We start from the raw sequence: 22608 nt of genomic DNA, 5'->3' as shown, positions 1-22608 counted from the left end.
CGATCGTGTGTTGGAACCGCAGGCGGTGAGTAAAACTGCTTCACATATCTCTGCCTCCTTGTTAGTGCGTCCCCTCCCATGCCGGAGACTCCGGTTCGAGCCCCGCTCGGAGCGAGTCGTTGCTGCTGCTGCTCTCGTTCAGTTTCAGCCTCTGGATCTGATTCTGGATCATAAATAAACGGCTGAATCTGACTGTAAGCCAGGGGCGATTCTAAGATTTTGATTTTAGGGGGGCTCAGCCCCCAATAAGGGTATGATTAAAAAATATTATTTTACTATTAGGGTAGGGTTGTATACTACTAACCTTATTGCAATCCACTATTCCATTGTATTCCCTGTATTTCATATATGGGAGTAGGAGTACTGACTGAGCCATATATAACACTGTAAAAAAAACTGTAAAAAAAACTAATACAGTTTTTTACATGTGACCAGTCACTGGAAAATTTTGAATTGGGAATGTAGATTTTTTTTTTTTTACAATAAAGACTAACTGATTCAGTATTAGGACATTCATGTTTATCCTTTGATGATACCACTGCTTTTTCTTATGAAATGTACGTGGAAATTGGCAGAAAATTAAAACAACATAAGGGTTCAATGACTGCAATGAATCTTGGGAACACAGTGGTATTGTGTGTGTGTGTGTGTGAGGCTGTTCTATTCTCACCTGACTGTTGCTCATTTGCAGACCTACTCCCGCACGACAAAAAAAATGTTGTATATCCATCTACAATGAAATATAAATTATTATATTTTATTTTTATTATTATTATTATCAATTTTTAGCTTTTTAGCCTTTATAATCAACAATACGGTTGGTTATACATCAAGTCAGCCCCTGAACATTTATTTCATTTCAAATCATTTAACTAACCAGCTAATATTCATTAAGAATATAGACAAAACATGTATTAATGTAATTGTCTATTGGCAATATGTTTAATCTGTTCTATATTTATTTATATTTATTAAAAATAACATCATTATCAATTTGCCACTTCTATAAATCAATTACTTAAAAAAAAAAAAAAATCACAGATCCCTTTAGCCTACTCTTACTCTAATATATGTATCATGATACACTAATGATTAATTATTACTTAATACAAAATTATGTTTAATAATAGAAAACAAAATAACTCCACATGATGTTTCTCTTTCTGTGCCATTTTGTACTTTCAGACAATGATGTGTGGCATTAATAATTTATTTTGCATGGCTGCATAATGTAATGCCGAAATACACAATAATATGTTTTCAATTTCAAAAAGTAAATTAAAATAAATCATGATCGTTTTCTAAAGTATGTTTTCATGGGTGTTAATCGCTTCATTTTTTGTTGGAAGAAAAAAAAAATCTGTCACACTGTGATACAGGCTGAAAGTGAACGCAGCGAAGACGTACTGGTATTGGATGCGAGAACACACACACCACACGCACACACGCGCGCACACGCACACGCACACACACACCTTGTACTCTCTGATGTTCGCTCTGCTCGGCGCCCCTGTGGATTAAAAAACGCGCTGAATCCATGCAGACTCAGATAAGGGGAGGAGCCGGAACTTGATGCAGCTTGCCACCGTCTCAAATGAGATTTTAAAGGGGACTGAAGCGATCACTAATTAATTAATCAAATAATTTTTAGGGGGGCTGGGCATAAGTTTAGGGGGGCTGAAGCCTAGCGACGCCCCTGCTGTAAGCCATGGTTTGTTTTGGATGATGGGTTTTCCCTCACGGTAATGTCACAGCTTCCACATGCTCTCAACGCAAAAGCCTATTCGCGCTCGTGATTCTTTAGCTCCGCCCACATGTCACGCCTCCAGCCGGTCGTGTTTTTCCGGGAAAAATCGGTACAGACTATCTTTCTCTTATGAATATAATAAAACTAAAGACTTTTTGGAGTTATGAAGGATGCAGTACTACTCTATATGTACTCAAGATTAACAGGATATTGAGTGAAAACGAGCATTTCACCCCCCCCACCCCCTTTAACAATGAAAGTGCATGGGGAAATGTTGAGCTCCAAACATTAACAAATGGAACCATAAAAGTACCATAAAATAAGTCAATTTGACTTGTGAACTATGTTCAGTCTTTCAAAACCATGCAAGTCTACATTAGGATCAGACCGAAATCTTAGATCATCATTTATTGAAAACAGCTCTCAAATCCCATTCAGTTCCATTTGCATATTCAAACTCGCTGCATCACTTTTTTGCCTCTGATAAAATTAAATTAGTTCTGATTTTTCATGTTTGAATATGCAAATGCAAATACAATTTTAGAGCTTTGGCAAAAAGGCAATATTCTTTGTGAATTACAAAAACTTCAGGGTGTTCCTCACACAGAGCTACTGTATGGTTTCAGAAGAATACACAAGTCATATGACTTACTTTTATTTATTTATGGAACTGTAACTGTAATCCATATATAGAAAAAGCAGTGTTAACAATGCTAAACATCTCCCTTTGTTTTTCATGGAACAAAGGAAGTCACAAGTTTGTGATGACATTAGAACAAAATTTGACATTAGTAAATTACAAATTTTCTATTTGTGTGTTAATTAACCCTTTAATAACCCTAAGGAGATTGCATAGTCTATCTGGTAACAGGTTAACAAAAACAAAATACTTATAAACATATGCTTATAGTGTAAAGTCTTAAATGAGACACCGAAGACTTGCTGAAAATTCAGATTTACCATCACAGGAATAAATCACATTTTTAAATATATTCAAATACAAGAGAGTTATTTTAAGTTGTATTTTTAAATTTCATATTTTGATCAAATTAATGCAACCTTGGCGAGCATAAAAGACTTCTTTCGAAGACATTAAACCAATCTTGCTAGCAATGCTAACCCATTTTTACGGTGCTCTTGAATCCTACATTCACAGGTAGTAAACAACTGTAGACCTGCAATGGAGCCGTAGGTACAGCTCTATGGAGATCAGGTATTACAGCAGGAATGAGTCGAGCACATATCTGCCTCCATCGCTCTCTGACTGATTTTTTTTGCCTCTGTTATCTCTCAATCCATCTTTCTGCCTGTTTTTACTTGCAGGGCTCTCTCTTATCACAGGCTCCTTTCCCATCAACCTTCCACCTTCCACTTATTCACCCCATCCCACAAACCATCTTATTGGTATTACGTTGTTTTTTTAACAGTACTAGAGAAAGCATCACTTTTACTAAAGATCTTATTTCTCACAAACCTCTAACCACATTTATTAAATTTCAACATTATAACATCCTGTTTGTGCTATGGACATGATTGATACCTTAAATCATGTGGTTTTCTGAGAATAGTTTTATTGTGACATTTCTAAGCAATCTAAGCTATAAACCAGTATCCACCAAGAATATCCTAGTAACAAAAGCGCTAGCAAGATCTGGCTGCCTACCTGTAGTATGCTCTTTTATTATCTTGCATTATTTAGCCTTGTTAAAGGGGGGGTGAAATGCTCGTTTTCAATCAATCTCCTGTAAATCTTGAGTACCTATAGAGTAGTACTGCATCCTTCATAACTCCAAAAAGTATTTAGTTTTATTATATTCATAAGAGAAAGATAGTCTGTACCGATTTTTCCCGGAAAAACACGAGTGCCTGGAGGCGTGACGTGTGGGCGGAGCTAAAGAATCACGAGCGCCAGTAGGCTTTTGCTTTGATAGCGTTTGGAAGCTGTGACATCACCATGAGGAAAAAAACATCCAAAACAAACCATGGCTAACAGTCAGATTCAGCGTATATTTATGATCCAGAATCAGATCCCGAGGCTGAAACTGAAAGAGAGCAGCAGCAGCAGCGGGGCTCGAACCCGGGTCTCCGGCATGGGAGGCGGAACCACTAACAAGGAAGCAGAGATATTTTAAGCAGTTTTACTCACCGCATGCGGTTCCAACACACGATCGTGACCCTTTTTCGTTGTGATTGCATCATCCTTAAGAAATAAACGATAAGCAAATCCGTCGTCAAACTGGGCCTTGTTTGTAAAACAAGCACTTCGAAATGCAGGGAACAAACACAAACACTTGCACAACTCCGTTGATGCTCTGTAAAAATAAACTCCATCCACTGGTCCCTTAATGCTGTTTCTCTTTTGGTAATCTGTGCAGGGTTGTCTTGCCCTGGCAACCAAAAACACACTCCTTTTGTGACATTTCGCGACGCTCTCGCTCTGATCAGTGATTGTCTGTGCACAGCCTCCCTCTGCTCTGCTATACGGGAGCACGCTCTTCCGGCAGAAGTGCCTCAGGACCCATATAAGGAAATTCCGCTCCATCTAACGTCACACAGAGCCATACTCGAAAAAAACTTTCCCAAACTTGTGACAAACCGGAAGGAGTATTTTTGGAACAGAAATACTCCTTCAAACGTACAACTTAATTTTTTAAACTTTGTCCATGTTTAGCATGGGAATCCAACTCTTTAACAGTGTAAAAAACTCAGTATGCATGAAATAGCATTTCACCCCCCCTTTAAACAGCAAAGGTCCAATGACAGAGCCCTGAGGGACACAACATGCTATGTGGTTTTGTGGAGAGAAGTGTGTTGTAATGTTTCAAAGCAATCTCTCTTATGATTTTAGCCTACCACAGAAACATTTTTTACTTTAACTAGTAAGCAATTAGCCAGCAACCACTAGTCTCGCGTAGCCAGACTTTCAGACTGAAGGTCTGGAATTCATGGCAGCTTTCGTTGGCCAAGGCTTGCCCATGAGGCCGTTTGACCGCCATGTCAAACAACCAATCACGTTTCGAGGTGTGGAAATGTCACCACAATAACAGACTGGTGTATTAAACTCTAGGACGTATTTAAAAGAAAAATAAATGCCAAGAGCTTTTAATATTTCACATACTTTTGAAAATCCTGCTTTAATTTAATCCTGATAAGCACTCGTCATCACAGTTGTAAGCACTTGCTTTCTTCTTTCGTGAGTGGTTTGGTGACACGGTATCATTGTTTCCAGGCGAAACGTTAAAGAACGAGACACACAAGTCTCGTGAAAATCCAAGAGAATTCAACCAATTCCATGACGACTTCGACACTGCTGAAGTGTTTCCACTTTTGTGTCCCATGTCCATCAGACGTTTAGCCAACGGCCCATTAAGCTACCACTATGAATATCCTAGCAACAACAGTGCTCTGTGGATATGGCTGTCTACCCATGGTATACTCTTCTGTTATGTTGCAATATTTAGCCTTGTTTTGGGCATATACAGATTAAATAACAAAGGTCCAATGACCAAACCCTGAGGGACACTACATGCCATGTGGTTTTCTGGACAAAGGTGTGATGTGATGTGGTGTTTCAAAGTGATCTCACTTATGATTTTTTTTAGCCTATAATAGAAAACCTTTTGACATGAACTACCAACGATCTACTGACATCCTAATAACCATATCAGTGCTAATGATGACTAGGTACTTTTTTGTCTTTACCCTTTCTTTCTGTTTGTCTCATGTTATGTCTATATCCCACTGGTAAATGCTTATTTCCTTATCTACATCCATTGTCTGAATTCCGATCATCAGGAAATGCCTGAAGAAAGTTCCTCCTGCACATGTTCTACTGAAAACAGCAGTTGAACATCAAGCCAATGATTCACAGGAGAAGTGTCACCGGAGAAGCCCTCTATCTCCTTGAGCTTCCTTCCGGACAGACAACTCTTATGTCTGAAGATAAGACACAAATGTTTTAAGACAGGGTGTACTTCAGTGCAAATGTTTAGGTACTGTATCTCACTATTCAATTTAAAGTCACAATGCAATTCCAAAATGACACTTGCATGTCATACTGACGGACAGAATTCATGACGCAAAACACTGGTTGGTTATCCTGTAAGAGCTTTAAAAACAAACCTTCTTCTATTATTTTGTGTGTGGCTGTTCCACTCCTCTAAAGGTTCCTCATGTTTGCTTGCAATGTCAGTGCAACTTTTTGTGGTAGAAGATCAAGAGGTCAAGAAAGAATGTTTACTTTTTTTCTTTCCTTTTAATATTGATAAAATTGATAAGTGCATTTCTTTTAAAGAGGAGACGGTTTCTGTTCTGGTGAGAACAAGTGCAAGAGATACACACATGTGCTTGTTTACAGGCATGCACAACTGACCTGGCATCTACTGAAAATGTCTGCAGGGGTGAGGTGGACGTGGAAATGTCTGAGAACGTGCACCGCCTGGTCACGTGCCTTTTCTGAGCAGTCCAGAGTCAGGCAACGACCCTCACCGACCTGTGAGCGTAACTATACACACAGACACACACCAAGTCACTGGACAGGTTTTTGGTAAACAGACTGGTGCTCTGTACTAAAACCTATTGATCTGCCTATGAAGATAAATGTCCTATGTAGGCAGTAGGATGCAAGACAGCTCACAGAGTTTGCATGTCTCTCAACTCAAACACACACTTACAGTTTGATAGGGCTGACCAGCGGTGAGGATGACACGACCTTCAGCACGAGCCAGCTGCAGGAGAGAACATAACATGACTGCTAGTACATTACTTACTTAATATATTAATTCCATTACTATTTTTTTCAGATAATAAGAGTTATTTAGTTATGCTTTGACACAACTACTCATACGGAGGTTTATATAAAAGAGGACACCAATAAAGTCTTTAAACTTCATAAGGAATTTTCCTTAAATTTCTTTGTAGCCAAATACAATAACCTCTGCCTTTAACTGTAGGAGACCCTATGGGGCTGTAGACAGATGATAGCACTACCGTATGTAGATCTGGGAGCCTAACATTTCTGTTTTTGGCATTTTTTGGCGTTGTGTGAGCATGTACAGGAAAACATCAAAGGTCCAAGGATAGAGCCCTGAGGGACACCACATGCCATCGAGGTCCACTCCGAGTTTTAGTTACTTATTCTATCTGAATTAGATCTGAGACAGCTGAGGACCATCTTATAAAGACATACTAAGTATAAAAATAAAATTTAACTTTAACTAAATGGTTGTCAAATGTCAACAGCGGGTGACAGATGTCTCACCTCTGCTGCTACTTTATGGTCATCTGTGTTTTCTAGCATCTTGACATCCACCCCCAGACAGCGCAAAAAACGTCCCAGACCCTGCAGCATGTTATCACAGACCACTCGTAGCTCTGGTGGTGTGATAGTAGGCCCTTCATACTCCGAAGTCATCTTTAAACAGTCATCCATGGAGTGGGGCTCATTTGACTTCTGCCGAGCCTGAAGATTAAAACACACTACAAAATCATTGGTGAAGATGAAATTACTTGACCTTTCTAAAACCTAAATTGCTCTAAAGATTGTGATCCACTATAATGCATCAAGAGAAAATTTTGGCCAGGCCAAACAGTATTACAGGGACTGTCACAAAACTTCTTTTTTTTCCCATGGGTTCTTTAAAGTAAATGATAAATTCTGCAGTAAATATTCAGCAGCTTTAAACGACATATTATAAAATAAATGGGAAAATTATTATATATTATCTAATAATACACAGAGTGACTAACGACATAAAAACCACACAAAAAATAAACTAATTTGAATTTTTGCCACATTTTTAGTTGGACTCCTTTATTTTTTTCACCATAAAAACTCCACATGTTCTCAGCTCCTTTTATATTGAATTTTATGAGAGTAACTATGACAACAGAGCAATTTTCAGGACTAAAGGCTCATAAAAAGCACAGTCAAAGACCAATGGACTGACCTCTCTTCTTTTAGACTGCTTGTTCTTCTCTTTGGGTTTCTTTTCCTCACGGCTCTTGGCCAGTTGGGCTAGGGGAATGGATCGGAGGTCCTCTGGCAAACCAAATGCCTTTGGGTCCCGGGAGAGGATGAGGTAGACATCCAGCAGGCAGTACGCATCAGTGGCTAAAAAAAAAAAAAGTGTCACAAAAAGAGATTGAGACAATGTTTGAAAATGTCATGCCACTACTCATGCATTGTGTGTTACCCGCATAGCGGAGTTGGCTGGTCCGGAGAGGTCGGCGTTCCCAGTTGGAGAGTTGCTCGGTTTTGTTCAGTGGTTTTCCTAATATCTGCTGCACTAGCAAACTGAGGCCCTTCTCCGCTGGTCCCTCACTCACTTCCACTGACCGACACCCTTTGTTTCCCAACCAGCACCGCTGAATCTGGGGGGACAGAGGGCAATTGTATTAAAGAAACAACATAGGTTTTAAAATCAAAATATGGCTGGGAATATCCAATCAGCAACGGTTAGCTAGGGGGTCATTTGTAGCAGCACCTCCTGATGAACATGAAGCAGATCCAGAACTCCTTCCATTTTAATTGGCTCTTCCCTGAGCTCCGGCCACGTGCTGACCAGACTTCGTAAGTCTCCAGACATCCCATAACCTAGATACACACATACAGCTAGCAATGCTTTCCAAAGAAGACCGAATTACCATGTCTTTCCAGATAGCCAACCAATAATGTACTAACACAAGAAATATGAAGAACACCAGAAAGTCGGTGGCTTCATTTGCTTTAAGGCTTCCTACCCAGTTTGAGGATGTTCTTGTCAGACAACAGAGCTCTGATGAAGTTCACTGTGGAGCTGTGGTGGCTAATGGCGTGAGCACAAAGGTCCAACAGAAACACCCGTTCCTGTACGGCCAGCTGGATCAGAGCCACACGCTGAGAGGATACTGTGCCAAAACCGGCTCTCCATTCCATGTCTATTCCCACCACACAACCAGACTGATGAAGAATGGGGAGAGACAGTTACAGAAGACCTTTAATACAAAACAGGTCTTCCTTGTTCTTCGGAAACATCCTAATTAAAATTTATGTGACCATTCAAACTGCATCAATACTTTAGAGGTTAGCCAATCATAACAGAGGTCTTAAAGGTACAGTAGCAAATGGTTACCTTTAAAACAGCTTCTCTGCACTGCTCAACTTCATCTAATGACTCTACAAAGAGGACGTTTTCTCTGGGCAGAGGCAGCTGATAGTATTTTTGCATATCAGACTGAAGAGGTGTCCAAGATTCGGATGGACTGCTCACAAAACACATCTCTCTATGACAAGATGACAGAAATATACTTGTGAGGTTGATGGCTGTATGTGTACTTTGGCTTGTAAGCTAAAGTATCTTTGCAAGCAGTGTAAAAAACAGACTTGTGTCAGAAGGTTTGTGTGAGGGTTACAGTAAATATTATTATTATTGGAATGGAAATCATTTATGGGAGGACTTCACAAATATAGTTTCTTAAGTCTTTTTGTGTGTGTGTGTGTGTGTGTGTGTGTGCATTTGATTGAATACTTACAGCTGGTTCTTGCGGGAGAGGCTCTGAATTTTGTCCCAGACTCCTAGGGGAAGCCTGTTTCTGGGTAAGTTGTAATGTGCAGCCCACTGGGCAGCAGTCTGGAGGCTGCAGTGTTTCACCAACAGCTGCACCAACTGAATCTGGAGCTCTGCATTGCCTTCAATCATGGCCTGAGAACACAACACACACACTCTTTAAAAACTCAGTTAAAATGTTTAAATGTGTTTAATAAAACAGAATAAGTGTTACCTGAACATGGTCTCTCCAGTTCTCTTCCGACATGCTTTTCTGTCAAATAAAAAAAAGTAGATATATCATTGCAGTTCGTTAAACTTTCACCTCTGTAATGTGATTTCTGAAAACACAAAATGGTTAGTGGTAAACAAAGAGTGAAAATGACTTTTTGTTAATCAAGATTTGATTGGTTTATAAGTAACTAAAACAACATTCACGTTTTTTCCCACCAAAGTGGATTTATATTGTTCATCATGTCATTTTAGAGATAGAAGATGTTACATTTGATTACATGACGCTCATTTTCCGTCCTATCTATTAATTCATTGATATTATCAGGAAAAAATAACTGCCATGTCATAATAAAGAAACAAAAATTTTTTTGGGTGACTGACTGACTGACTTATTTATTTGCTTGCCATAATCTTGCCAAAATTAAATTAAATTAAAAAGTAAATAAAAAATGTAATAAAAAAATTAATTTAAAAAAATGAATAAAAAATGTAATTTTATTATTGGTTCTTTAGAAAAAAAAGAGTTAACATTTGAAATGCTTTATTGAAATGCTTTATTAATTATAAATTATAAGTAAGCTACAAAAATGATTTATAATAAATATATAAAAAAATACATTTCATTTTAAAAAGTTAATTGTTAGTTAATTACTAACCTTAATAATGTTAAATTAAGCATTATATTTAAACCATTATTACCAATTATTATTCGTGGTATTTTTGTTATTGATTTTTTTTAAAACCTGTCCACAAAATCAAAGGCATGTGGTTCAACCAACATGAAACATAAAAACCATAAAACAGGAAATGACATCATGGAGGGGAACCCTTGCAAACCCTAATGACTGTGTGCAAAGGTCAATAAGTCTCTTAAAATATCTAATAATTGTACTTTTTAAGTCAACCTTTGTAAAACGTCAAGTGGTGCGACTCTCCAAAGTCATAACAATATGTATAATTAATTATATTTGTAAAAAACAAATAAGTCTTGCCTTGAAAAAAAAAACAGAAAAAAAAAGATATGTTCACTCACATTCATTCACGCCTGATTATTATTTCATATTCTTTCTCGACAGTTACACAAGTTGAAATATTTTAAGTTACGGAAGTGAATCTATCATCAATACAAAGAGTAGATTTCTAAGACACCTTCACATATTTGTGGCTAATGTGAAAAAATGGCTGTGAAGAAGGAGAATGTTCTCACCTCGCCAAAGGTTTTGTACATGAGAAACCTCAGTGAATCCAGCTTCCTCTTGTAGACAGAATTAGAGCACAGACCTGTAGCACACACACCGCACGAGACCAGTGTAATCATCACACACACACACTGATGAACCTACACACAGCCGTGCAGTGAGACGCTCACACACCTGGATCAATGCAGAACTTCTCCATGAGTCTGAACACATGTTTACTGAGCAGCTTGGGCTGGATCTGCTCCGTCTGATGTTTCGAGAGAACCACGCTTGGGTACTGACTGAAACCACACAGTGCATACACATTACACAAGGTTTATTAATTATACATAGTTTTGCAGAATCAGGCATCAAAACTTTAAAACGTTTAGTAGAAAAGATGAAAATGATTAAATTATAAATGATGGATACATGAGTTTTATAATATGAAAGAACAGACTTTGTTATTAATAATAATAATAATAATAATAATAAGTTAATCAATATTTAAATATGATATTTATAAATTTTACACAATTTTGCACAAGTGAAATACACATCTCATCAATAAAGTGTACTGTAGAAAAGATGGATAAAAACAAACTGAAAAAAAACACACCTTTGATATTAGTAGTAGTAGTTTTATTATTAACTAAACATTTTCTTATGTAAAAATTGGTCATCAAGACACTAAAATTTACATGAAGTTGGATCATTATATGAAAGAACAGATGATTATTATTTTATTTTTACAAATTCATGAATCACAAAATAAATAATAGTATTAATATTGATTTGAAATCAGGCATCTGAACATTATCATAAGAAAAATGTCTCTGATAAATAATGGCTAAATGCATGTTATAAAATGAGAGAATATGAGGGAAATGTATATTATGTTATTAATAACAATGTAATGTTATAATAGTCATATTATTAAAAGTTAGTATACTTTAAAGGTGCTGTAGGGAACTTTTGTAAAAAAATATTTTTACATATTTATTAAACCTGTCATTATGTCCTGACAGTAGAATATGAGACAGATAATCTGTGAAAAAATCAAGCTCCTCTGGCTCCTCCCTGTGGTCCTATTGCCATTTGCAGAAATACACCGCTCCCGGTAAGAAACAACCAATCAGAGCTGCGGTCCGTAACTTTGTTTGTGTTCAAAATGTAGAAAAATGTATATAATAAGCGAGTAAACCATGAATCCATTTTCCAAACCGTGTTTTTGGCTTGTCCTGAATCACTAGGGTACACCTATAATAAGTGTTTATATTCGGACTATTTTAGATTGCTTCGGGGGTACCGCGGCGGAGTAACCCAGTACCTTTGTGATTCTTCATAGACATAAACAGAGAGAAGTAGTTCCGGCTACGATGTTCTTCCGCAAGACGCAAGGAGTTCTGTTTATTAACCGCTAGATCGTCAAAAGTTACCTACCGCAGCTTTAATATTATTGTTATATTAATAGTTATAGGTTTCAATAATAATTGAATGTCCTGGTTCAAAAGATTATTGCATTAAAAAAACAAGCCTAATTTAAAAAATGGTTTTGTATTGTGACACTGTTGGCAATTAAAAACATTTGTCACATTCTCCCTAAAAGTTCATAAAACTATAAAGAGATTAAAATAATGCAAAGGCAGGGTGAATAGACACTGTGATATGTGATATATAGCACACATATCTCAATATAAACACATTTGCTTGGATGGTCACCTGAGCAGTGCCTGCATGTTGAAGTTGGGCTCGCACCAGGAGTCCAGCAGTGAGACCAGACGCTGCTGCAGGTCAGGAAGGTCACGCACATACAGCTCGGCCAGAGACAGCTTGTCCAGCAGAATGAGAGGAACACACATCTAACAGCACAGACAGAGGACACCCGAAATGAGACGGTGCAGCTTAAAACAGTACTAGCTACTCCTCAAGCTGTGTGAACTGACCTTCTCCATGTCCAGATGCTTCTGCAGTTCCACTTTGACACTGAACATCAACGCCTGTCATTAAATACAGCATTTCATGTCATTACAGCTTATAAAAAATAAGCATTTTAAATTTTTAGTCAATGAAAAGGCTGATTATATTCCATATTCATAATAAAATAATAAATCAGTTCTTAATTAAAAAAATAGGTAATACATATTAATAAATAAAAAAAGGATTAAACAGCCTAATTTTACTTGGAGTATGTAAAATTCTCAATTGTAGATTCATGTTTTTATTAAGTAACTGTCATGAAATAATATTACAATGACAAATTTTAGTAGCAAATAATATTTTTTTTTTTTTAATTTCTGAACAACAACATTTTTATTTAATACATTTTTTTAATTTGGTGTGCAATGTGACCTGAATTAAATTTTGATTCCTGCATTTAATGATAACAATTTTGTTCTTTAATTGTCATAAAATAATGTTACAAAGGAAAGTTAATAGCAATAAATAATTGTAATAATAACTGTAATTGTCTTTTTTTTTATGAGCAACATATATTTATTTATTTGTTGCTGTTTGATTGATTTGTGACCTAGACATAGTTTTGATTCCTGCATTTAATTATAGCAAATACATTTTTTTTTGCAAGTTATTAAAAATTTGCACAAAAATATATTCAAACTCAGAATTCTGTCTAAAAAGCAAAACAATAACATAAATAAAACTAATTTTATTTAAATAAATATTTAAATCTTGCCCATAACTGACATTACTATATTTTTCTACTACTGGTAACTATTGTATTTTTTCTACATCACTGTATTTGAGCCAGGAATGGAAATTAGCACCAGGTGATTTGTGTTGTGGCGGGTAAACTCGCTTCACCTACCGGCCACCGTGGCGGGTAATTAAAAATAGCTGGTGGTGGACAAAAAAGTTAATTTCCATCCCTGGTGTGTGTACACCGGAGGAGTGATATATTTGTTGGTTATTTACAGTACGTTTTATAGCACGCGGTCATGATATACAAGATCACGTGAAGAGTTGAATTTGTTATCGCGCACAAGTTTCCGCATACTGTCACATCTCTGTCAGACCCCGGTAAGTTCATTTTCCTCCAGCATTTTGCTACATTTTAGATTATATGGACAGTTTGTGTTTATCTTATTGTTTTTAACGTCATAATAAGCAAACTAACAAACAGTATTATCGGTCACGTGTCTAATAACTGCTGTGCGGGGGATGCATTTTATTTCCAGTTTTCAAGTACTTTTTCAGAAGTTAGCTCTGTGGCTAGTAAGTTGTTATGTAGAAACAACATTGTATCGCTACACATGTTTGACAGCTCTGGCGTGACGAGACACGTAAAAACGATGTTAATAAAAATGCTGTGCGTTCGTTTGTCGACGGCGTAAATGTTTGCGAGCCGAGATTTCTTTTAGTGATACAGTGTTGAACAGGGGACTTTTCTTTCCTTTGGAATTAAATACAAAATTATTAATGCATACAAAAACGGTTTAGAATATCGCAAAAATGTTTCAGTGCATTAAAAAAAGTTGAGTGCAGTGTATCATCCGGTTGGGCTGCGGAGCTGAGAGAATGAGCTGCTTCAGCAAGAGTCGGCTGTTTCAAAACCTAGTAAGCTGCATAGATTTTGAGCTTCACTGAAAGAGAAAATGTCAGTATTTCACTGAGACTTGAAATTAAATAAACTGCTTAAGTATTGTAGATCTTGTAGTATTAATTTTCACATGCAGTAACACATTGTCTGTTAAAAACAAGAAAGTGGCTGGTAAAAACATTGAGTGGCTGGTAGATTTTGAAATCCAACATCCACAGTGGCTGGTGGACAAAAAAGTTAATTTCCAACCCTGATTTGTGCATATTGTCAAAGTGTCCCTCAGCTGGTGACCACTTCCCCTCACCTCTTTGAAGCAGCAGCAGTCATGCAGGAAGTCCACATGTTCCAGCAGCAGTGGTGTTTTCAGTGAGCTCAGCTGATAAATCTCCAGCAGGGGGTCCATGTACCCGGGATGAGAGTCTGTGAGGAGCCCCAGGGCTCTCTTCTGCAAACGCTGTCTCTCTTCTTCCCTCAGGTCATTCAGACTGGCCTGGGGATTCCTGGTCCTCCAGCGCATGAACTCTGTGAGAATGAACTGGTGCAGCGTGCTGGTCTTGCCCTTCTGGACACTAAAGCAGCCCTGCAGGAAGTCCAGCAGACCGGCCAACGGCTCCTGCATCTGCGAGAAACTGCTCGCTAAAAACTGCCGCAGCTGAAACATAAAATACAATAAGATAATAAAATATGCATTGATTAATACAAGTATTAATACATTTAAAATACTTGAATTGTACATATTACTTAATATTCTGTATTCTGCATTTATTTCTTAAGAAAATTACAACTCAACTCAATTAACAATTATGTTGTCATAATATTATAAAAAAATTTAGTTAAACTAAGGTATTTAAGCAACTTAAAAAAAAAATGCCTTAGAAGAAATGTTACATATGTGCATAATGTATTTTAAGATATGTCAGAGAAAGATATTTTCAGTTGAGGCAGCTCAAACATGCATTTTAGTCTGGGACTAGCACTAAGCCTTGTCTGTGCAACCGGAGGAATGACTATTTAAACTAGAACATTTTAACATGTCCCTTTAAAAAAAAAAAAACTATTCCAATGAACTGAGGGGACAAGTTAAAATGATTTTCTGTGATTCTAGACGTTATACCATAAATTCAAATGACAGAACTCAATTTGCAATCATTATTTTAATTCAATACAGTTACAACTCTGATTAGTGCATTTAAAGTTATCCTCATAAGGGATGAAGTAGCAACTGAAACCTGGAGGGTGGGGCACATCTGAAATGAAGGAGGCTTTGAAAACTATTGAGTATGTCCTAAAGAAATTGGGGGAGGAGTACAGGGATTCTGAGAAAGTGTTTGAATAAGCCTCTCTCTCATGTGATCTTATCTCAGCTCTAATGAGACGCTCACACGCTCCGCTCGAGTATAATCACATCTGTTTCTCACCTGCTCCTGCTCTTTCCTGCTCCACAGGCCGCAGAGGTGCTCCTGCAGGGCAGGCAGGTCAACACCTGGGGCAGCACACATGACAGCAGGGTTACACACAGTCACACACAGCCTGTTTTCACTACACCTCACAAATTCTCACGCTGACTGGATTGAATTTTGCAACTTTTTATTAAAGCATTGCAGGCCGGGCTCAAACAGTTTTTTTCCCATATCAGCACCACAGCTCAAAATGCCATAGCTCATTATTCTCTGTCCTTTTCCAATTCAAATCGGTTTTTATCAAGATATATTTTAATGTGTAACTTAAAGGCTCATCCACTCAAGTGCATCTGGCCTGTTTGACAGATGAGGGACTGTTTGAAGAAAAATGAACCAACTTACTTTACTTGAAATTGCAAATGACATTGTTTTGAAACACTGGCTCAAGCAATGGTGTGAGTTTGGGGCAGGACTAATGGCAGAAGAGGAAAAGTTTGAAAATCAACATTATGAGAAAATGATTTTAAACTTACATTACTTCTGCAAACCATTTTGACGCTAAAAATAATACAATTTCATGTGAACTGCATTCTGAGCCACAGCGCATTTTATTTCTTCATTCTGACATATTTCAGAATATTCAACAAATAAATCCTGATTTGATGGTATAAAATGGTCTCTGGTCATTACATTGATGCAAGGCTTCAAACAACATTGTAACAGCAGTTGTTGCAGGCTGGACTCAAACTGGTTTTTCCCACATAAGCACCACAACTCAATGTTGTCAACTTGTCAACTCAGCTTTCTTTAAAATGAACTTATTTCAACTATTAAACCACACTGGTTTGATCATAAGAGTGGTTTCTATATAGTTGTAGAAAACTGGATGAAAAATCAGTAATGACAGCTGAAAAAGAAAGGCATTACTTTTTGATAACGGTTGCAAATAATTTTTTTTTCTTCAATAAAATGCACCAGTGAATCATTAATAAGGCCAGGAATGCATGAATGTTTTGTTTTTGTATTCACTTTTCCTGCCACTTTGGGACTTTACCAAGTTTTAAATCTGGGATACAGGCTTAACTATTTTACTTCCATTGTAATGCACCCCTTGACCCTTTTTTTCCCCAGTCAGCCATTGTTACATGTGGATACTTCACACCGCATTTGAATTGAGCAAAAAGAGCCTGAAAATTAACATTTAATATGCGTAACAGGGAAAGAAAGGAGGAGTCTATTGTTGTGTGTGAGGTGTTGGGCCTTTGTATTTTGGGCAGTGATTCCAGGCCACAAAACTCAGAGAAGACGAGCCACTTTTTGAGGAGGAAGACGGGGGCGAGACAGGACAGGCCGGTGACAATGGGGTAACGGAGGGGAGGTATACGCTCCTTTGAGGAGCCCTGAAAGCAATGCTCTCTCATGCTGTGTGGCCAACACCTTTCTTCTCCTGGCCTCTCCTTCTTCCCAGGGTAAGTTTTCCTGTCCCCCCCACCTCCCACTTCTTGATGTTTGTCTCGGATTTCCCCCGGAAAGAGCAACACGGTGGTTACGGTGTAAAAAATCCAGCCTTCCTGACCGACAGCCTGGGAAAGTGGTGCAAAGGGCCCACCCCCTCGTCCCATCAGGCTGCACGGAGATCATCGGATTTGCCCGGAACGCTTCCTTCATGAGCTCAAACATTATTTAGGATAGTCTTTTCCCATAAGCGAACTTTCCGTGATTGGTGTGGCGGCTTGGCGCGCACATATAAGTTCGATGACACACAAACACATTAAATTCTCTGGTCTTTGTCTCTACTCCACCCTAACCTCATTCTTCTCCAGGCAAGGGAGGAAAGTGGGGCGGAAGGACATTGAGGAATGTAGACTATGCAGCTAGTCAATGGGAAGTTCGAAAAGTGAGATTGTTGATGAAGGAGACAGGTATGTACTTACAGAAGTCTATATCATGTATTGCTTCCACTCGTGGAGCGAACGACCAGAGAAACAGGCAGAAACTGCACTGCAACTCTTTAATCGAGTGGATTATTACATTTTTTGAATGTGCAAAATTGGCCGTGATGAGGTTGACTTTGCTGAGCCAATGCTGAAGGTCATGCATTTTCATGATTTTCATGCACATCTCATCAGTAAAGATGCACATGTAATTAGAAGTATATCTCCAGCACGTGTGTTCAGATCAGGGTTGCCAGGTTTTCACAACAAATCCTGCCCTGTTGCTTCTCAAAACTAGTCCAAAACTAGCCCAATAGCGTTTCCAAGAGGTTCCCCGATAAAAAATTGCTTTCCAGGATTAAAATATAATTTTATGGCATGGTTGCCTTGGTAAAGTTTGCATTTTAGGGGCTAAATATCACGTTATTGTATCGGGGTCGCTTCGACCCGCGGACATGAAAAACAGCCGCAGACTTGACAACATTGGTTGGCATTTACTACACAGAGCCATAATTCACTGACAATCTACACAAAATCGATTTTAAAATAGTTGACGATTCTTTGTCGATTTTGAAAGCGATTTTGTGTTAGTTGTCGGTAGACTACGGCTCTGTGTAGTAAATGCCGCTCCACCTGAACCAGTGTTGCCAAGTCTGCGGTTGTTTTTCATGTCTGCGGTTCGAAGCAACCCCAATACCAATAACGTGATATTTAGCCCCTAAAATGCCAATTTTACCAAGACAACCACGGCAAAAAACAAAACGTATATTTTAACCCCGGGAAGCATTTTTTTTTTATTTGGGAACCTCCTGGAATCGCGATTAGTTTTGGACTAGTTTTGAGAAGCAACAGGGCAGGATTTGTTGTGAAAACCTGGCAACCCTGATCTGAACACACGTGCTGGAGATAATACTTCTAATTAAAGGAGCGTTTTTACTGATGAGATGTGCATGAAAAATCGCATTTGATTTTTTGCACAGCCCTAGGTCATTGCTTTTGTGTTCAGCTGTCACTTCATCCTTTAGGATTTGATCGGATAGGAAAATGAAGTATTGATATGATGAGTGGTTAAAAAAATAAGTGGGCTTGTTGTGAGCCGAAAAGGAAATAAAGCAAATTAGGTATTTTTTAACAAAAGCTTTTATTATGAAATACCGTGCACCAATAATTGTTCACAATAAGACTAGGATCATTAATAAAGAAAGTAAAAGGGGTAAGTTCTGACGTAGGGATGCACAAATATTCAATTTCTGGGGTGATACTGATAGATCTATGGAATCAGATTTGTGCCAAATAAAACGAACGCAACTTTTGCGAAAACGAACAAAAAATATACATTGATAAATGAGAAAAACACTAAATAGCAAAAAAGTAACAGCATCTTCAAATAAACTGCATTCTTTGTGGATTTCTCTTTCAGCTTCACTTTTGCTGAACGCAGTTTTGAATGCGCTGCCAGTGTTTTCGCTTTCCAAGTTTTTGTTTTCGCTTCGCAGATTTACGTTCGCCATCCTGACACAAACCTCTCGTGAGGGCGGGCTTAACAGCAGCTCGCTCTGATTGGCTCGTGAGATTTCGATCGGCGGCTCATTGAACCGGAAGTAGTGTTTTAGTGGCGCGGGTGCGTGTGGGGAGATGTAATAGGAGGATATTAAAGAACATTAATGATAAAACACGGATATTTTCCACATCGGAAGAAGTATAGGCTTATTCGAGATGAGTTATTGGGAGGCTCACAGAGCATCGTCAACATCCTCCTCGGCAGGACATTCGAGGCAGCCTGAGGTAAGTTTGTTGTAACTAATATAATAGATAAATTGAGATATAACAAGTGTTATTCCTGTGCAGAATGCAACAGTTTGCAGTTTATTTGAAGACGCTGTTACTTTTTTGCTATTTAGTTTATCGTTTTTATTTTCAGAGTGTTTTTCTCATTTATCAATGTATATTTTAGTTTGTTTTCACAAAAGTTGCATTCATTTTATTTTGGCACAAATCTGATTCCATATAGAGAAAAAAAAAAAATGACCATCAACTGATAAATAAACAATATTTATTACATTTCTATATTGTTTAAATTACAAAACTCTAAATAATAACAATAAAAACAAATATCATTAATTATTTTAGATGCAACAAGTGGATTTAAGAGTCACAACCACATTATAATGTTCAGTAAATTTCCACAATTAAATGTAAAAGTTTTTGAAGGCTTCTTTTATTTGATTTAAAGTATATTAAAAACTGTAATAACTTGAAATAGGTCTATTATTAATAAAAAAAATGTTTTCTATTTTAATATACTTCAAATATAATGCATTCCTCTGATCAAAGCTGAAATTTCAGAGTGACTCCAGTCTTCACGGTCACATGATCCTTCAGAAATCATAATAATATGCTGATTTGATGCTCAAGAAACATTTCTGATTATTATCAATGTTGAAAACAGTTGTGCTGCTTCATATTTTTTTGTGGAAACAGTCATAATATTTTTTCTTCCATTCTCGGATTACTTTAAAGTTCAAAAGAACAGCATTTAAAATGGAAATATTTGTGAACATTATAAATGTCTTCACTGTCTGTTATGATAAAGTTTTTTCTGACCTCGCAGAATAAAAGTATAAATTTCATAATAAATAAAAAAAATATTACCCACTCCCAAAACTGTGAACAGTAGCATAAATTAATATATTTTTTTATATATAAAAACAGCAACTAACGAATAAATGCTACGGATAGATTTGCTGTTGCATGTATAATAATCATGCTAGCATTAGTCCAATGCTTAATAAAGAGTATCCAAGAGTCGAATGATGTTGGAGTACCTTCGGATTGTCCTTGCAGGCTCATTGTTGTACACCAGGTGGCGCTGTCTGGACTCCACGCTTCCTCACCCTGCACCAAACAACCCAAGCATTGTTATGATTGTAAAATACATGGAAAACTGATTCCCAACACAGATCTACATAACAGGCTACAACATGCTTCAGAGACTCGAAGACGTCTAACATTGCACAATTCTTCAGCCGGTGGATTTTAATAACATTCATCACGGTTTATAACCGAAACACTCTCTCAGAATGCCTCTCAGGCTGGGAAGTTACAGCACGACTCGCTAGATGACCTCAAACAGATGAGTGTAAAATTAAAATTAGGTTCTTTCCCCCATGTAGCAATCCCCAAAAATGCAGATTGGCAGCTGCTCTTAATGTTCCTCGACATGCGAGTCTTTCAGTGAGTTCTCACACACTCTCAAGCAGTTTTTCCCCAAAGTCAGCAACAGTTCACACACACACAAAAAAAAGTGTTATATATCGTTCCCTGTTGTATTCACAATGCTTCAGGGCTAAGATTTACCTTCCTATTGTGAGAGGAAACATATAACACAGGTTTTTTCCTAGTTTGTGGACTGAAGAGTAAACATGATTGGTGTTGAACAAGTGCCTCAGGTGTCAGTCTGAGTCTCTCTCACACACACAAACACGTTTCCCTCCCTGGGGGAACATCTGGACGGTTCCTCCCTCGCTCCTCTCCTCTGGGCTTCACTGACATCTGCTGGACACACGACATCACATCCTGCTCTGACTGAGCACTGAACTATGGGTATTCACTGGGCGTTTTCTTTGTAAAACTTCACTACATTTCAGAGCAAGATGATGTCATTTTTACTGCACTACATTATATAATCAAACGTTGTTGTTCTGTTTTTGCCTTTAATACTTAAGAACTTTACAAATGTAGTACTTTCTTATACTTAAGTAAAACGTACGTTACTTGAGTAAAAGTAAGAGAGTACTACATTTCTAATGTAAGTAAGTATTCATCGATTATTTAATATGAAACCGAGTGCAGTGAAAGGTACGACATTATGCTTTGGAATGTTGTGAGGTGACAGTTTTCAGAAAAGCACTTTTATCACAATATTACTGTTGTTACAGCATTTTTGATCAAATAAATGCAGCATTGGTGTGCAATTATATGAAAAGTCTTATATAATTTTTTTTTAATTATATTACTTGTATAAAAAAATATGTAAATAAATCATTTTAAATTATATATATATATATATATATATATATATATATATATATATATATATATATATATATATATAAAACTTACATTTTCACCCATTTAAATGTCAAAATAGTATATCATTACACTACCATTCAAAAGTCTGAGATCAGTAATATTTTTTATATTTTTTACAGAAGTTTCTTGTGCTCATCGAGGTTGTATTTGTTAAAAAAATACAGAAAACCCTGTTATTTTGTGAAATTTTATTGCACTTTAAAAGAATAGTTTCTATTGTAATATATTAAAATGTAATTTATTCCTGTGATCACAGCTGAATCTTCAGCATCATTCCTCCAGTCTTCAGATCATGATGCTTCATGATACTTTTTTCTTTTATGAATATGAAATAAAAAAACAGCACGTATTCAAAACGGAAATCTTGTATTTCTATATGCTCTACCGTTCAAAAGTTGAGTCAGTAAATGACTTTGAAAGTAATGAATACTACTTTTATTCATCAAGGATGTAGTGATAGTAAAGACTCATATAGTTAGAAACGATTCTAATTTTAAATAAATGCTGTTCTTTTTAACGTTTGATTCATAAAATAATCCAGAAAAAAAAATAGTTTCCAAAAATCACAAAAAAAAAAAAAAAAACATGAAGCAGCACAACTGTTTCCAACACTGATAATAAATCATATTATTATGATTTCTGAAGATCATGTGACACTGAAGACTGAAGTAATGATGCTGAAAATACAGCTTTAAATCACAGGAATAAATTACATTTTAAACGTATAATAAAACAGAAAATCAATACGAGAAATAATTTTTCTTTTAAACGCCATTCCAGCTTCTAAGGCTATATTCATGGTGAAAATAAAGTGCAATCAAAGGAAGACTAGAATAGATGTTTCTAATTGATTTCTTCTAGAAATCTTAGGACCATGTTCGGATTCACTTGATTAAAAACTTTTTCAAAAGTATCAACAGAATAAAAAAGGTTTCTCA

The 22608-nt window shown here is 37.0% G+C and overlaps 1 protein-coding gene across 2 annotated transcripts in view; it reads right to left on the bottom strand.

The window, feature by feature from the left end:
• Positions 1 to 22608, bottom strand: part of LOC113109644 (exonuclease mut-7 homolog) — a 59163-nt gene that overhangs the window by 32624 nt on the left and 3931 nt on the right. For both annotated transcript variants that reach the window (XM_026273340.1, XM_026273341.1), the window contains exons 2-18: positions 20404 to 20473; positions 15663 to 15727; positions 14549 to 14896; positions 12632 to 12685; positions 12408 to 12547; positions 10881 to 10987; positions 10715 to 10788; positions 9509 to 9547; positions 9260 to 9429; positions 8860 to 9010; positions 8489 to 8687; positions 8233 to 8342; positions 7942 to 8119; positions 7696 to 7859; positions 7008 to 7208; positions 6421 to 6474; positions 6120 to 6251 (exon numbers count right to left, since the gene is read on the bottom strand). In XM_026273340.1, the coding sequence (XP_026129125.1) occupies positions 6120 to 6251; positions 6421 to 6474; positions 7008 to 7208; positions 7696 to 7859; positions 7942 to 8119; positions 8233 to 8342; positions 8489 to 8687; positions 8860 to 9010; positions 9260 to 9429; positions 9509 to 9547; positions 10715 to 10788; positions 10881 to 10987; positions 12408 to 12547; positions 12632 to 12685; positions 14549 to 14896; positions 15663 to 15727; positions 20404 to 20428 (2211 nt within the window). In that variant the 5' untranslated portion in view covers positions 20429 to 20473. The remainder of the gene's footprint in view (positions 1 to 6119; positions 6252 to 6420; positions 6475 to 7007; positions 7209 to 7695; positions 7860 to 7941; positions 8120 to 8232; positions 8343 to 8488; positions 8688 to 8859; positions 9011 to 9259; positions 9430 to 9508; positions 9548 to 10714; positions 10789 to 10880; positions 10988 to 12407; positions 12548 to 12631; positions 12686 to 14548; positions 14897 to 15662; positions 15728 to 20403; positions 20474 to 22608) is intronic.

Source organism: Carassius auratus, chromosome 10 (assembly GCF_003368295.1).
Source record: "Carassius auratus strain Wakin chromosome 10, ASM336829v1, whole genome shotgun sequence".
NCBI lineage: Eukaryota > Metazoa > Chordata > Actinopteri > Cypriniformes > Cyprinidae > Carassius > Carassius auratus.
This window is presented reverse-complemented; position numbering and strand designations above follow the sequence as displayed.